This window comes from Anabrus simplex, chromosome 8 (assembly GCF_040414725.1).
Source record: "Anabrus simplex isolate iqAnaSimp1 chromosome 8, ASM4041472v1, whole genome shotgun sequence".
NCBI classification, from domain to species: Eukaryota; Metazoa; Arthropoda; class Insecta; order Orthoptera; family Tettigoniidae; genus Anabrus; species Anabrus simplex.
Window position 1 is genome coordinate 11,354,161 of NC_090272.1, and position 17,057 is coordinate 11,371,217.

Genomic DNA, 17,057 nt, shown 5'->3' on the forward strand with positions numbered 1-17,057 from the left:
GTTTTGTTTTCGCACCCTTAAAACACCTAGGATTCTTCGATTTTTCTATCACAAGTGGAGGAAATTTGTCAGATCCATCTGCTTTGGTAGCGAGAAGTACTGTTACACGAATTTTACTTTTCTTCCCTCCATGGCATGAGTCATCTTTTTCAGCTAATGTTTTACTGGGAAGTAGATTGCAGAATAGGCCGGTCTCTCACAATTGTAGATGTTTGTAGGCTGATAATCGCTTACGATACCCGACAGAACCTCTTCTTTCCAGTGTTGCACTATGACGTCGTCCGCAGCTTTTGAGTCACCGCAAATTGTTCTCCCTGTGATTCCATGACGGTCTTTAAATCCTTGCAACCATCCTCATGAAGCCTTGAAATCAGCGGTGATACTCATCATTTTAGTTAAATCTATCGTTTTTGCCTTCAGCATGCCACCACCAATTGGTGAAACAATGTGAAAAGTGCTTTCTCCAAATCTATGTACCTTCCTTTTTGCCGACGACTGCGCTTTGCTAATTTTCAACCCAGTTTTAAGAACTCATCCAAAATAACGTTTCTTTTCCTGATGACTGTACATAGCATGGTATAAGCAATCCCTAAGTCTGAAGGGACATCTGTTTTTGTTTTGTGTGGATTAGCGTCCACTTCTCGTATAAATTTTACTTTTTCATCTAGGTTATTACTTTTCCTTTTTACTGTCCTCCATGGTTAATCAACTGAATGACAAAACTACTGTTCAACAGTAAACACCAGATACCGGCACCGTGGACATTTTACTTCTCCACTGTTCCCACGAAAGAAATTCTGATATTCAAACAAATTTACTGTATTATCTTTTGTTTCCACACCGAAACCGCCCACTTTGCTTGTAATGTATCTTAATCTTTGGCGGTGGGTAAAAAACTACGAAGCTAGATTAGGAGCGAAGTGGACTCCCTCGGTTGTTACGCCGCCAATATGTAAGGGTCAACAATGTCACTCGGCGAAACTCTTTGTCTTCTGTTTCAGCATCGAAACCCGACCGCTCTACTTCCGCCTATGCCAACAAGGAGGAAACTTCGTAAATACAGTAGTTTATTTTTAAAAAGCACGTGCTCATTACAGTTACGCACAACTCAGTTATATTTCACTGACACTTAATACGTATAACAGCGAATTACGTATAAATAAGGTTTAATTAACACGCTTTTAATTACATTTTGCCGGGACCTAAAGGAAATTACGTACAAATACGAATTACGCAGAACACAGTTACGTATAAAGCAGGTTCAACTGTAATGTATTAATAAGGTCCACCTTTTTAATACAAATTGTACAGAGTTTAAATTACATATATGTTCAGGGACTAGTCTTGACCTAACAGTAGGACATCATCAGCCTAAAGCAAATTAAATATATAAGTATCGAAGAAATTAAACAATGTGCAGACACATAAAGTCTCAAAACTGTACATACCATGTGAGAAACTGAGATAAGATTTGAGAGATGTGCTGTACTATGTTAAAAAATAGCTCTATGATAGAGATATGTAAAAAGTCCAGTGTGCCATATAACATAAAAAAAGTAGTTAAAGATAGAAATCCTTAAGTTGCTGGTCAAGGAATTCAATATAGGCTGGCTCCTAAGAGATGCTGCTTTCCATTCAAAGATCAACTGAGTTGTCTTCTCAAGATGTTCTTAAATTTATTACACATGGATATGAAGCATGATTCTAGAAAAAAGCTATTTTGTTTCTAGAATCTTGAAGGACGATGGTTGTTGCGCGTGGAGGCTTAATATATATAGAATTAAATAAAGGTGGTGAGAAATTTGCAGTTCAATGCAGACCATACAGTTGACATTGAATAAATGACAGCTAAGAAAGAAGGAGATAAGTTAGGAGGAAGAAAATACTTAAATGAAATCTGTCATATGGGAAAATATTTCGTGCTGTAATAAGCTGAGCAGAGCTAGAAATGAAGTGAGAATTGGGGGTGGAGTAGGTGAGGATCAAAGGAAGCTTGTGAAGGAGGTGTGGGGAGAAAGAGAAGAGAAAGGAAAGGAAGCGGAAGGAGAGGAAGGGGTGGGGGGTGGGGGGGTGCATTATTAAGGCGTGGCTGAGGGATGTGGGAATATGAAAGATTGCCTAAGTACTGTAAATAGAATGAAAAATCGGACCTTGATTATTTGATTTTGAGGTTCTGAAAAGGTGAATGAGCAGGTCAGAAAGAATATTAGGTTTTTCGGAAATGTCATTAAGATTGTAAATTGGATTAAGATATTGGTCTAGATGTATAAAGCAGTTCTCTGCTATGTTAAGGAGGGGTCCCTTATTTATAATTTTGAGAATTTCCATATCATGCTTAATATCGGAATATTTATGATTGTAATCGTACATGTGTTGCCCAATTGCTGAAAATCTATTGCATTTCAGGGCATTGACATGTTCCAAGTATCTTATTTGAAAGCTCCTTCCATCATGTTTCTTAAAAACGTTAGTGACCTTGTAAATATCTTTTGGTTTTTCTTTTTTCAGAGTGGTTAAAGAGTGATGTTTGTATTTATTGATAATACTTTCAATGAAATAACTATTGCTTCAAGAAAAACTACACTGAAAGGCGTATTTACAGTATTCAAATAATGCAATTGGGTAACTCGCTAGCAAACATAACCTCACGCAACGAGAGAAAAAAATTATTCAAAGACGAGAAGAAATATATGCTGGCTCCCCTGTGCAAGTACTTTATTCATTGGATTACTGTACTGTATGCATTTTAGATGCTTTGTACTTGCACTAAAAGTACTTGATGCCCTTCAAACATCGTGGGTCATCGAACATTTCTATGACAAGGGAAGGAAGTATGATGTCTCTCGCTTCCGTTTGCGTTGCAACACAGGACTGTGACTCTATCCTTGTACGATTTCCCGCAATGCATTTCTCTTGTAATTCAGAAATCCCAAACCTTGCCGCATCACAAAGTATTCTAAGACCCAATAATGCATGCAATCATCTTGATTCACAGTTTAAACCTTTCAAATGCCATGGAAAAAGACTAGGCCTATTTCCGAAAGGCAATCCAACAAGATGAATTTACATTATTCAAATAAGGCACTTGGTTAAATCACTGGCAAACATAACCTCATGCAACGAAAGAAAAAACCAATATACAAAGACGAAGGCCAATTATGCTGGCTCCCCTGTGCAAGTGCCTTATTTTTTGGATTACTGTAATGTTTGCATTTTTTAGATGCCTTGTACTTGTACGGAAACATCATAGCTTATTAAACTTTCCTACGATGTGGGGAGGAAGTCTTTTGCTGCATTGCAACGCAGTACAGTGACCCCATCTCCTTTAAAACCATAAGTCCGTTGATCTCAGCATTAAAAAATTGCAGTTTCATCGGCATTGACAATATTGCTCGGTACATGAGAATTGGTTATAATTATGACCCATGCTTTTTCGCCAACTGTCGGCATCGCCATTGTTGGCGGATTCTGCTTCTCCACATACTGCCTGCTACATGATGTTGTGGCGTTCCTTAAACGCTGAATACAATTAATGAATTACGATTTCACTCAAACTTAGCAACTATGAGACACACTGTAGACTCACCGAAGGAAGTAAAAGTGAGAAAAGCTACCCCTGCACATTCTGGAGCATTAAAATCTCCCAGTACTACCAAATTTTCAAAACACATACAAATATAAATTTTACCTTAAGCAAATGCTGTAAGCACATGTCATCAGGCAAATGCTGCGGCTGTACCTTAATCCATCATCACCATAAGATCTATGTCAGTGCGATGTAAAGCAGATCATTGAAAAAATATATGTCATTAGAACATTCCTCCAAATCACTAATTATACCACAAAAACCACAAAAGCAAAAAATAAATTGTAAGATACGCGAATCATCAAATCACTTCACTTACTCTTAGTACCTGCCTTCTATAAACGAGAAACCCATCTTCTTGGGTTTAGTACAGAGCTAGCAGTTCTACACCGGAAAAGTAATGCTGTAATATTTGGAGGGAAGAAATGACTCATCATGTTGTGAAGTGCTGACTGGACATACTTTCAAAACTAACATTTCCTGTGATATTCAATTTCAGTTGTTAATGCAAGCTCAGGACAAACTAAAGGGTATTTTGAGAACAGAATATACCTTGGAGAGCATACCACCGGCCTCTTTCCATCTCCCCTCCTTGTGCCATGGTTCAGCATATGGCTTTTAGTGCCGGGAGTGTCCGAGTTGCAGGTCTATTTGGCACCTGTGGGCGACCTGCGCGTCTAGGAGGAGGATGATGAAGTGGGGGAGAGGGTGAAACCCGGTGTCGGCATATAGTCTACTCCTGTCGAATAACGCCAAGGGGTCTTATAAGGCTTAACGTCGCCATCCGACAAACAGATCACTACTAATAGCATTATATGCTGTGACTCCATGTGAACACTATGGTATTCAATCTAGGCTTTTTGATATGGAATCTAGAAATTGTATACCACCTCTCGTACCCTGCCGGCCAATAATCTGATGATGAATCAGCTGGTGTTAGACAATAGAGACTTGACAACCAAGCGGGCTAGCGTGTGTATAGATTTACAAGGAGGGAACTGAGAACGAAGTCAAGAGTGAGTACGAAGTAGTCTGAGCACTTGCATTGTGAATGCGTAAATATTGTTGTAATGAAAGAGGAAAGTAGCTTATTGGCTGTCGGAATTTCTGATTGTCTAATATAGTTTCTTTCTGTTGCAGTGTTTAATGCTATAATTCAGCTCTGTGTGTTAGAACTCCAGCCTGCCTTGAAAAGATTTTTGAAATTACCTGCTTCTGGAAATATTCAACCATTCAAGTGCAAAAGGTGGCCTAAAGTCAAAAGCATCATTAAATTCTATTTAAAGAATCTTCTGAAGGTAAGTGCAGACTAGCATCCTTGTATTTCAAATTTAAGTTTTATGGTAGTACCGCTGCCATATGATACGAAACTTCCATGGATTTACTGTTAAATTAATTTTCTGGTTGAACTGTGTTGTGGTCTTATGAATCTTATGCACAGGTTGAATACATTGTAATAATAATAATTTTATTTGATTTACGTCCCACTAACTACTCTTTTACGGTTTTCGGAGATGCTGAGGTGCCGGAATTTAGTCCCGCAGGAGTTCTTTTACGTGCCAGTAAATCTACCGACACGAGGCTGACGTATTTGAGCACCTTCAAATACCACCGGACTGAACCAGGATCGAACCTGCCAAGTTGGGGTCAGAAGGCCAGCGCCTTAACCGCCTGAGCCACTCAGCCCGGCAAATACATTGTCAAGGCGTCTATAGCAATTAAAATTAATAAAATTATGTAATGGTTCCACCTTTTCAATACATGTAAACTTAGTAATGTAAGGTCACATCACTAGTTGATCATAAAGGGTACTGGTTTCGACCCCAAGTTCCGGGTCATCATCAGCCGATCACTTGAAAACAGAAAAAACAATGCACAGATGAATAAACAGTAATGTCGAAGATATAGTTCTTTCACCAGGCATAAATTTGTGTGGACCACTATAACACATGTGACTGTAGCACTGTGTTTTAAAAGTTATTAAAATCTTGAAGAGAAGAAGAATAAATAGCTCAAGGATCAGCATTGTAATCGTATTGTAAACAAATGTGAAGAGAAATAATTTCTTCACATTTGTTTTTTAATGTCACAGTGCACCGAGCTCGATAGCTGCAGTCGCTTAAGTGCGGCCAGTGTCCAGTAATCGGGAGATAGTGGGTTCGAACCCCACTGTCAGCAGCCCTGAAGATGGTTTTCCGTGGTTTCCCATTTTCACACCAGGCAAATGCTGGGGCTGTACCTTAATTAAGGCCACGGCCGCTTCCTTCCCATTCCTAGGCCTTTCCTATCCCATCGTCGCCATAAGACATATCTGGTCAGTGCGACGTAAAGCAAATAGCAAAAAAAAAAAAAATTAATGTCACTGTTTCTGCATCTTCATACATCAAGCACACGATTACAGTACTGATCCTTGAGCTATTCATCTTCTCTTCAAGATTTTAGTAACTTTTAAAACACAGTGCTACAGTCACATATGTTATACTGCTCCACACGAATTTACGTCTGGAGAAAAACTATACCTTCTACATTACTGTTTATTCATCTGTGCATTGTTTTTTCTGTTTTTAAGTGATAGGCTGATGATGACCCGGAACTTGGGGTCGAAACTGGTACCGTTTATGATCAACTAGTCATGCAACCTTACATTACTAAGTTTACGTGTATTGAAAAGGTGGACCTATTACATAATTTTATTAATTTTAATTGTGATCCGAGTTCAATACGGACCATAATGAAATTCTTATCTTTCAAGATGTCTATATTCGATCTGTGGTCTCTCCAGGCAGCTACTGGTCTCTCCTTCCCTGAACTTCTGCAACCCGGGAGGACGTTTGGAATGTATATCTCACTCAGTGGTCCTGTGTTGGCATGCGTGTAATAGGCATCCAAGAATTGCCAATTTCGTAGCCTCCTTCTAAATTCATAGATTCTTTATTTCTTTAGCCTCTTGGATTTCTCTTTCCAGAACACAACTGCTAAAATCTTTGCTTTGCCTGCTTTATAAAACAAAATTTCAAGGTTTTGTTTTGGAAAGGTTTGTAGTATGGTCAGGAAATCCAAGATTTTCTAGATTCAATGGTGGAAAAATTTGGCCCGGCTGATTCAGTAAAAGTCCTGGATTTTTCCCATTAGGTGTGTATTGCAAAATTATGACTCCTGCCATCAAGTACACTCATGTTCATAAAAAAAACAGAACACCTTGATAGTCTGGTGATAGGAAGTTCATATTCACAGGACATGTTCATTAGTATGTTCTGCAGAAACAATTAGCATTTCAGTTCAGCATGTGTCCTGTTGCCTAGTAGCACTGGCTCTTCCATAGGCAATGATAACTTGTTCCATGTGTGATGGCATCGAAGCATATAAGGCGCAAATGGCATCCCGGGGTATAGCCATCCGTGCTGCATTCACCTGGTTTCACAGTTCATCTTTGGTGGTTGGCATTGGGTCACAACGCCGCACCCGTCGTTTCTCCATATCCCACACATCTTTGATTGGCTACAAGTCTAGTGATCGGGTGGGCCAGGGCAACAGTCTGACATCCTGTGACAGCAAGAAGGCACGCGTTCGTGCAGCAATATGTGGTCGCGCATTGACCTGCTGAAATATGGCGTCTGAGGTGTCATGCAGAAAGGGTATGGTTACGGGTCGCAGGATGAAATTCACGAAGGTCAAACCAGTCGCAGTGCCCTGGACACGCACCAACTGTGATATGTGGATGTACCCAGTAGCACACCACACCTTAAGGCCTTGAGTTGGTGCTGTATGTTTTGTGCGAATGCAGTCAATGTGATGCCTGTCCCCTCTCTGCAGCGAACCAAAATGCGGCCATCTTTTTCAAACAAACAGAACCTGGATTAGTCTGAAAACACTATCTGCTGCCATTCCTCTCCCCAGTGACATCGTTCCATACACCATTGCAGTGTAGCATGTTTGCTGTAACCGTTACTTCAGCGGCTACACAAAACACAGTAAAGGGAGGAAAGTAAGTGCAATTACACCGTACCTAAGACACTACACACACAATAAAACATCTGATGAACTATGCGGAACTCCGCCGATAACAACACTGGTAAAAATCAGTAGGGGCAACTTGATCATAATAAACCAGGAACGTGGAAAGGTTACTGGGAAACCTTACGAAGGGCCATGGAGGGGCAAAGGTTGCGGATTCTGAAAAGCCAACAGTGATCTCTGGTTTTCAAAATATTATTTACAAAATCGTCAGTACAAATTAACTTCCAGAACAATTTCAGCACTACACATTATGTATGTTCTTTGACGAACTACAGTATAAGTGTTCTTAGACAAGAGCTTTGCTTTAAGTTCAAAGAGTTAACCAAGTGCATCTCAGTACAAATCAAATTCGACAAATACAATATTGAAGGTAAAAGGAAGCACAAGATATTTTAGAGTGAAATCAAAACTTGCTTTTCACACCTGAACAAATAGTGGCGATTAGGGCAAACTCCTGTGATACACAAAATGAAAACTAAATGGAACTTATAACCGGACAGAAAGAAACAGAGCTTACCCCAAGGCAGGCCATGCTGGTACCGAGGAGACGTTCACGACGTCAAGAACTTCGGGAGGCTCGGCACGTCAAGACCAAGACGGCACAGAGACATAAGACCTCAGACTTCAGACCTCTCATGAAATGCTGCCTAGCGCCTTTTAAAGGGAACCCTGGCCTTGGAGTAGCCAATCAGAACACAGGAGCTTTCCTGGATTGACCAATCACAACACTTACTTCGGTCGCGGTGTTTAAATAACTTCTCGAATACGCACAATCGTGAATCTTCCATTTCCAGAACATACTTTCTAGAATACATAACTAACAAAGGCCAATACACCCTGTTCAAAAATTCAAGTTACAACTTTCTGGAGAGTTCCAGTAAATATAGAAATGAAATCTAGTTGTTACAAATACCACATATTACCAAAATATTTACACTGTACAGGTTAGGTAGTTACATGGAATACAAATAAAATATTTTATCACCACACTTCAGATCATACAGTAAGTACTACTTAACAAGGTTTAGAAATAAAATCTTCAATAAACACTTTCCACTTCCAGTATATTCTACACCTGTGACATTTACGCTCATTAGTTAAAGGTAGGCGGAGAAGTGGACGACACGCCGGTAACCCAGACCATGATAAACGGCGACGGACTGTCACTCCTAATAGTGTACGATATGTTACACTGTTCCACTGTTACGCCAGAGCTGAGGAGGACGCAGATCTGTCCTGCAGTGCCATTTGGATGAGGTGTCTGTCTTTTCGGGACACTTCCTCTTAAGCATTACTTTGTCAATTTATATATTTTTCATCTAAACAGTGTTATGTGGCTGAAGATGTTGATAATATACGAAACATGTACCACTTTTGACCATTAAAAATTGCCTTAAGCAATCATTGTATCGACTGGGTGGAAAATAAATAAATACTTAATTGTGAACAGACCCATCTCGTCGTGTTCTACGGCCTTCTGTGAACTGACGACACACTTCGTCCCACACAAGCAGCAATTTCTGGGATGGATTCATCACTTTCCCTCATGCCAGAAATACACCCTCTTTCAAACTCGCTCATTTGACGGTATGGTTCTCGCATACATCTGCAAGGCATCCTGCATGCATCCTCAAGTCACACTTATGCATTACTTTCGGTTTCTAGCAACAACGAGAGCGACAGGCACATTTTACCAGTCGGTGGTGGTGCACCGATATATCGATGTGGACCTTGAACCTGAGGGCCGACATGGTTCAAATGCTAATCATTTCTTCAAAATATACAAATACACGTCCTGTGAATATGAACTTCCGATCTAGTCTTTCAAGGTGTTCTGCTTTTTATGAACATGAGTGTACTTACTTTCCTGCCCATCTTGGAGTAATAACTCTCATGTTGTACAACAGATGGCAGAAATACCTCCTCCGATTCTGTTTCCTCTTTGCTTGTTGCATCTGTTGGTGTGCAGATTCCGTTGTGTCCATTTCAGATTTGTATTTCTGTAGTACAGTCGGTCATAGTTATCTATGCGTTGTAATTATTACATTAGATATGCAGTACAAGAAATGTTTTTTCCTATTTCGTGTAATATGTGGGTTTTTTTCTGCATCTAAAATGACATGGGCTGTGAAAAATTTCACAATAATAATTATTAAATTACAGTAGAAGTCCGTTATAGCGAGAATTCATAACAGCGAAAAATTCACTCGCTATAACGGATTGTCGTTATATCCGATTTTGTATAAAAGTCGGCAAACCCTTCATGCACATTAAAATCGGTATGAAACGGCAATGAGTTTGTTCAAAACTTGTGTTTCCGCAGATGATATCCAAACTACGGCTTACGTGTTTGTTATTTTTCGTAATCCAATACTAGGTAAAAGTGTATGTTTAATTTATTTCTGAAAAAAATATAGTAGCGTATTTCTCCAAATCCAAGATGAACCCCTATTTTCACTTCAAAAAATTTAAATCAGGCTCAAAAAGAAGTGTGTAAAATCATATGAATGCCTTGTTGTACAGTAGGCCTACGCATTTTTAGACTATTTTTAAATGCCGAACATTGACTTTTGTCACGCCGTATTTTTCTCTCTCTCTCTTTTTTTTTTTTTTTTTTTTTTTTTTTTTTTTTTTTTTTTTTTTTTTTTTTTTGGCTCACAATTATTCTTTATTTCCACAGGTTTGAGGGCCATTGACTTAACATTGGCATCATAATACCAAAGAGAACTCATTGAAAAGTTTCCGGCAATACCTATTCCATGCGTCTCTACAATACAACGATCCATCACGAAATCATTCCTGCTATCTATAAAACTGTTACTTTTACGCAGCGGCCAAATTCAGCGGCTAGCGATGTATAGGCCTAATCGCGAACGTTGAAAGTCAACGAATGAGTTTATTGCGCCACGGTATGGCCATTTCGCCCTTGCGTTTTTCGTGCACATACCTCACAATTTCACCTTCGACTTCTTTAAAGCGCCCTTGTTGCGGACCACTGAATGCATTTTTTGTGCAGTAACGCCAAATATTGGCTTTAGTTAGGCCTGTGCCGTATTTTCTTGCAGCTGCACAATTATTCTACATTTCCGAGTGTTTAATAAACATTAATTTAAAATTGGCATCATAATATCGACTAGAACCCGTTGAAAATTTGCCGGCCATACCTTTTCCACGTATCTTTACAATACGACTATCCATCACGAAAATATTCCTGCTGTCTATAAACCTTAATTTTACTAAGCGTCAAGTACAATAGATGGTTATGAATTTCATGTTTTTGGTCCGTATTGAACTGAGAATAATATATAAGTAATAATAATAACAACGTAAACGTTTCCACCTTTTCAATACTAAAATATATTCACAAAATTATAAATTACACGGTACTAGTTTCGACCCATCTAGGGGTCATCATCAGCTGTATTGGAGCAAAGATCACTTTTTGGCGAAATCCTAAGAAAATGTTATTTTAAAGAATGATGTTTCTTTTTATTGCTTCTTAGAAAATTAGGTGTCAAGTTAAGTGATATACATTGCTTTAGGAAATCGATGTCTTTGCGTAATTTGGCTATCTTTAATTTTAGGCCTAGATATTGAAAGGCTTTCTGTTTTGCCTGGTAAGCTACATCATTAATGGTTATGAATTTCATGTTTTTGGTCCGTATTGAATTGAGAATTCATAACCATTAATGATGTAGCTTGCCAGGCAAAACAGAAAGCCTTTCAATATCTAGGCCTAAAATTAAAGATAGCCAAATTACGCAAAGACATCGATTTCCTAAAGCAATGTATATCACTTAACTTGACACCTAATTTTCTAAGAAGCAATAAAAAGAAACATCATTCTTTAAAATAACATTTTCTTAGGATTTCGCCAAAAGTGATCTTTGCTCCAATACGGCTGATGATGACCCCTAGATGGGTCGAAACTAGTACCGTGTAATTTATAATTTTGTGAATATATTTTAGTATTGAAAAGGTGGAAACGTTTACGTTGTTATTATTATTACTTATATATTATTCTCAGTTCAATACGGACCAAAAACATGAAATTCATAACCATTAATGATGTAGCTTACCAGGCAAAACAGAAAGCCTTTCAATATCTAGGCCTAAAATTAAAGATAGCCAAATTACGCAAAGACATCGATTTCCTAAAGCAATGTATATCACTTAACTTGACACCTAATTTTCTAAGAAGCAATAAAAAGAAACATCATTCTTTAAAATAACATTTTCTTAGGATTTCGCCAAAAGTGATCTTTGCTCCAATACGGCTGATGATGACCCTTAAATGGGTCGAAACTAGTACCATGTAATTTATAATTTTGTGAATATATTTTAGTATTGAAAAGGTGGAAACGTTTACGTTGTTATTATTATTACTTATATATTAAGTACAATAGACGCGTTATGACTCTGCCACTGAGTAGCCATGGCTTTTCTAAGAATTCGAAGGGTCGCATGTTTTGATGCCATTCTGCAGATTTGAGAAACACACAGGCACTGCACAACCGGTTGTCACGGCTAGCGATGTGTAGTAAAGAGGCGGTCGTTTATTGTCAACAATTTCTGCGCGTGTGAAAAGAAGCAGCGTGGTTACCGCGGTAGTTGCTAGTGGTATCCATTATCTTACTGTTAGGCCGCGAATGCAACAACTCTTGAGTTTTCGCATGAGATTCTGAGAAAAAAAGTCTTGGATTGGGAAAAATACGGTATCACTCCAGAGATTTATGTGGCAAACACCTCAGCTTTCTTCTTCAAACAGCGTCACTTAACATAACCGTATATCGATGGCTTTCTTTAAAAACCTCGTAAGTCCGAATACTGTTCCTATCCATTATATTCCTTAAGACTGGTCACGCCTCCCAGTCACGTATTTATATCGATGGCTTTCTTTTAAAACCTCGTATGTCCAAATATTCTTCCTACCCATCATATTCCTTAGTACTGGTCACGCCTCCCGGACGTATATTTATATGCAGTCCATCAGAATAACTTTCGCTTTGTTCATTTTCCTATGCCGATGTCTAAAGGAAAATGGACCTTACCGTACCGTATCGTAGGGATGTTGTTTGCATGGCAAATTTACACACTCCTACCGTGTAATGTATTTAAGGTTTATTTTCCTTTACACATCAACATAGGAAAATGACCACAACGATAATTATTCTGATGGACTGCATTTGAATATGTGGCTGGGAGGCGTGACCAGTCTTAAGGAATATAATGGGTAGGAAGAGCATTCGGACTTACAAGGTTTTAAAAGAAAGCCGTCGATATGTAGCCTATCATAAAAACATATTTGAAATGCATGTAGAGAAATAACCTCCTCGCCAAAAATGTACATAATGTAGATGTTGATTCCCATAGGGAGCCTAAAATATTTGTCCTGAATGAGTAAATTTATAATACCAATATAATGGTCCGTTATTGGACATTATAAATTTTTCAGCTAACTCATTCTTGGTTGCCTGCGTTTCGCCCTCGTGTGCTAAGTTAGGCTTGTCAGTTGGGACTTAGCACACCACCCAAGACGCAAGGCTAGTGCATACCGAGGAGGCCACTGCATAGGCTATTTGAAGCCTATTTTTGGAAATGAGACATAACTCTCATAGTGCATTGGCACTGCTGGTGGCTTCAAATAGCCTATGCAGTGGCCTCCACGGTATGCACTAGCCTTGCGTCTTGGGTGGTGTGCTAAGTCCCAACTGACGAGCCTAACTTAGCACACGAGGGCGAAACGCAGGCAACCAAGAATGAGTTAGCTGGAAAATTTATAATCTCCAATAACGGACCATTATATTGGTATTATAAATTTACTCATTCAGGACAAATATTTTAGGTTCCCTATGGGAATCAACATCTACATTATTTGATGGCCAGGCAGGCATCTATTTTTGGAAATGAGACATAGCTCTCATAGTGCATTGGCACTGCTGGTGGCTTCAAATAGCCTATGCAGTGGCCTCCACAGTATGCACTAGCCTTGCGTCTTGGGTGGTGTGCTAAGTCCCAAATGACGAGCCTAACTTAGCACACGAGGGCGAAACGCAGGCAACCAAGAATGAGTTAGCTGGAAAATTTATAATCTCCAATAACGGACCATTATATTGGTATTATAAATTTACTCATTCAGGACAAATATTTTAGGTTCCCTATGGGAATCAACATCTACATTATTTGATGGCCAGGCAGGCATCTATTTTTGGAAATGAGACATAGCTCTCATAGTGCATTGGCACTGCTGGTGGCTTCAAATAGCCTATGCAGTGGCCTCCACGGTATGCACTAGCCTTGCGTCTTGGGTGGTGTGCTAAGTCCCAACTGACGAGCCTAACTTAGCACACGAGGGCGAAACGCAGGCAACCAAGAATGAGTTAGCTGGAAAATTTATAATGTCCAATAACGGACCATTATATTGGTATTATAAAAATGTACATGTAAATAGCCGTAACTAGACACGAGAAGATATGAAATATCCTCTGAAATCACTGATGTACTCTGCCATATCTTGAGGTGTATCACATTCTTACTTAATTTCCGTATATAACATTAAAATTAAGATATCGTTTTCTTCAGTCTTTATCCTATTTTATTTTGAGTTTTCTTTAGAGAACAGCAGTCGATGGGTATTACTAATAAACTCCAACATCGCCTTTGAATGTCATCGAGAGAGCTCGCAAAGGCACAAAGTGAAAAAACTATACCGTACAGAAGATGATCGATCGCATTTTGTTGCAAAGTTTCAGTTTTCTTATTCAAACAGCGTCACGTATCCTAACTTAACCGTACTATACATATGATGAAAACACACTTCAAGCGCCAGTAGAGAAATTATAACTTTCTCGCTATAAATTTTCATAATAGCCTTTCCGTAATTTAACCAGACGCGACAAAATATAAACTAACCTCTGAAATCAAAAGCACTCTGCCATATCTCAAGGTGTATCCTATTCTTACTTAAGTGCAGTATTTAGCCTCAAAATTAAGCGGTCGTTTAGTCAGCCTTAATTTTTAATGAATTAACAACCATTATCGGACACGTTATTTACGCATTTATTATGAAAATATGTTCTCTTTCATTTCAAATTTTCTTTACGGAACAACTGTCAACGGGTATTACTAATCGACTCCGACATCGCCTTCGAGTGTCGACGAGAGAAATCGCTAGTGCACATAGCGAGGAAACGCTGCCGAAGGTAATCGATCGCATGCAATATCATCGCTGGGGTGCATAAATATCGGTAACGGAAAACGCGCGCACGCTTAATTGCTCGTAATAACGGATGCGCCAGTGATAGGGTTCCCGCTGTAACCGAAGGATGATACACGGTTTAATATAGGAATTTTGAAGGGACAGAAAAAAGTCGTCGCTATAACGGAGTTCTCATTATATGCCGTACTCGCTATAGCGGACTTCTACTGTAATGTCGTAATGGTCCACCTTTTTCAGTACTATAATATGCGATATTAATGAATTACATCACTAAACTAGGGACTAGTTTCGGCCTTGACTGGCCATTTTCAGCCTTAATGTAATACTTGAGGAAGTGGAAAGGATAGTAAATAAAATGATATAGATGTTGATTCCCATAGGGAATCTGAAATATTTGTTCCGAATGAGTAAATTTATAATACCAATATAAATGGTCCATTATTGGACATTATAAATTCTCCAGCTAACTCACTCCTGGTTGCCAGCGTTTCGCCCCCATGTACTAGGCTGGGCTCATCAGTTGGTACCTAGCACACCTACCAAGACGCATGGCTAGTAGTGCATATCGTGGAGGCCACTGCGTAGGCTAATTGTAGCCACCAGCAGTGCCAATGCACTATGAGATACTTCGTCTCATTACCAAAAATTGATGCCTGCTTGGCCATCAGGTGATATAGATGTTGATTCCTGTAGGGAATCTGAAATATTTGTTCCGAATGAGTAAATTTATAATACCATAATGTCCAATAATGGACCATTTATATTGGTATTATAAATTTACTCATTCGGAACAAATATTTCAGATTCCCTATGGGAATCAACATCTACATCATCCGATGGCCAAGCAGGCATCAATTTTTGGTAATGAGACGAAGTATCTCATAGTGCATTGGCACTGCTGGTGGCTACAATTAGCCTACGCAGTGGCCTCCACGATATGCACTACTAGCCATGCGTCTTGGTAGGTGTGCTAGGTACCAACTGATGAGCCCAGCCTAGTACATGGGGGCGAAACGCTGGCAACCAGGAGTGAGTTAGCTGGAGAATTTATAATGTCCAATAATGGACCATTTATATTGGTATTATAAATTTACTCATTCGGAACAAATATTTCAGATTCCCTATGGGAATCAACATCTATATCATCTGATGACCAAGCAGGCATCAATTTTTGGTAATGAGACAAAGTATCTCATAGTGCATTGGCACTGCTGGTGGCTACAATTAGCCTACGCAGTGGCCTCCACGATATGCACTACTAGCCATGCGTCTTGGTAGGTGTGCTAGGTACCAACTGATGAGCCCACCCTAGTATACGGGGGCGAAACGCTGGCAACCAGGAGTGAGTTAGCTGGAGAATTTATAATGTCCAATAATGGACCATTTATATTGGTATTAGTAAATAAAATCCATTGTCATAAGGCAGCAGGAATAGATGAAATTAGACCTGAAATGGTGAAGTATAGTGGGAAGGCAGGGATGAAATGGCTTCATAGAGTAGTAAAATTAGCATGGAGTGTTGGTAAGGTACCTTCAGATTGGACAAAAGCAGTAATTGCACCTATCTACAAGCAAGGAAACAGGAAGGATTGCAACAACTATCGAGGTATCGCATTGATTAGTATACCAGGCAAAGTATTCACTGGCATCTTGGAAGGGAGGGTGCGATCAGTCGTTGAGAGGAAGTTGGATGAAAACCAGTGTGGTTTCAGACCGCAGAGAGGCTGTCAGGATCAGGTTTTCAGTATGCGCCAGGTAATTGAAAAATGCTACGAGAGGAATAGGCAGTTGTGTTTATGTTTCGTAGATCTAGAGAAAGCATATAACAGGGTACCGAGGGAAAAGATGTTCGCCATACTGAGGGACAATGGAATTAAAGGTAGATTATTAAAATCAATCAAAGGCATTTGTGTTGACAATTGGGCTTCAGTGAGATTTGATGGTAGAATGAGTTCTTGGTTCAGGGTACTTACAGGAGTTAGACAAGGCTGTAATCTTTCACCTTTGCTGTTCATAGTTTACATGGATCATCTGCTGAAAGGTATAAAATGGCAGGGAGGGATTCAGTTAGGTGGAAATGTAGTAAGCAGTTTGGCCTATGCTGACGACTTGGTCTTAATGGCAGACTGTGCCGAAAGCCTGCAGTCTAATATCTTGGAACTTGAAAATAACTGCAATGAGTATGGTATGAAAATTAGCCTCTGGAAGACTAAATTGATGTCAGTAGGTAAGAAA

The 17,057-nt window shown here is 39.3% G+C and overlaps 1 protein-coding gene across 5 annotated transcripts in view; it reads left to right on the forward strand.

The window, feature by feature from the left end:
• The window catches only part of Noc2 (Nucleolar complex protein 2), a 219,037-nt gene that overhangs the window by 74,657 nt on the left and 127,323 nt on the right, over positions 1 to 17,057 (forward strand). For all 5 annotated transcript variants that reach the window (XM_067152694.2, XM_068229011.1, XM_068229010.1 and 2 more), the window contains exon 6: positions 4,727 to 4,884. In XM_067152694.2, coding sequence (XP_067008795.2) covers positions 4,727 to 4,884 — 158 coding nt within the window. The remainder of the gene's footprint in view (positions 1 to 4,726; positions 4,885 to 17,057) is intronic.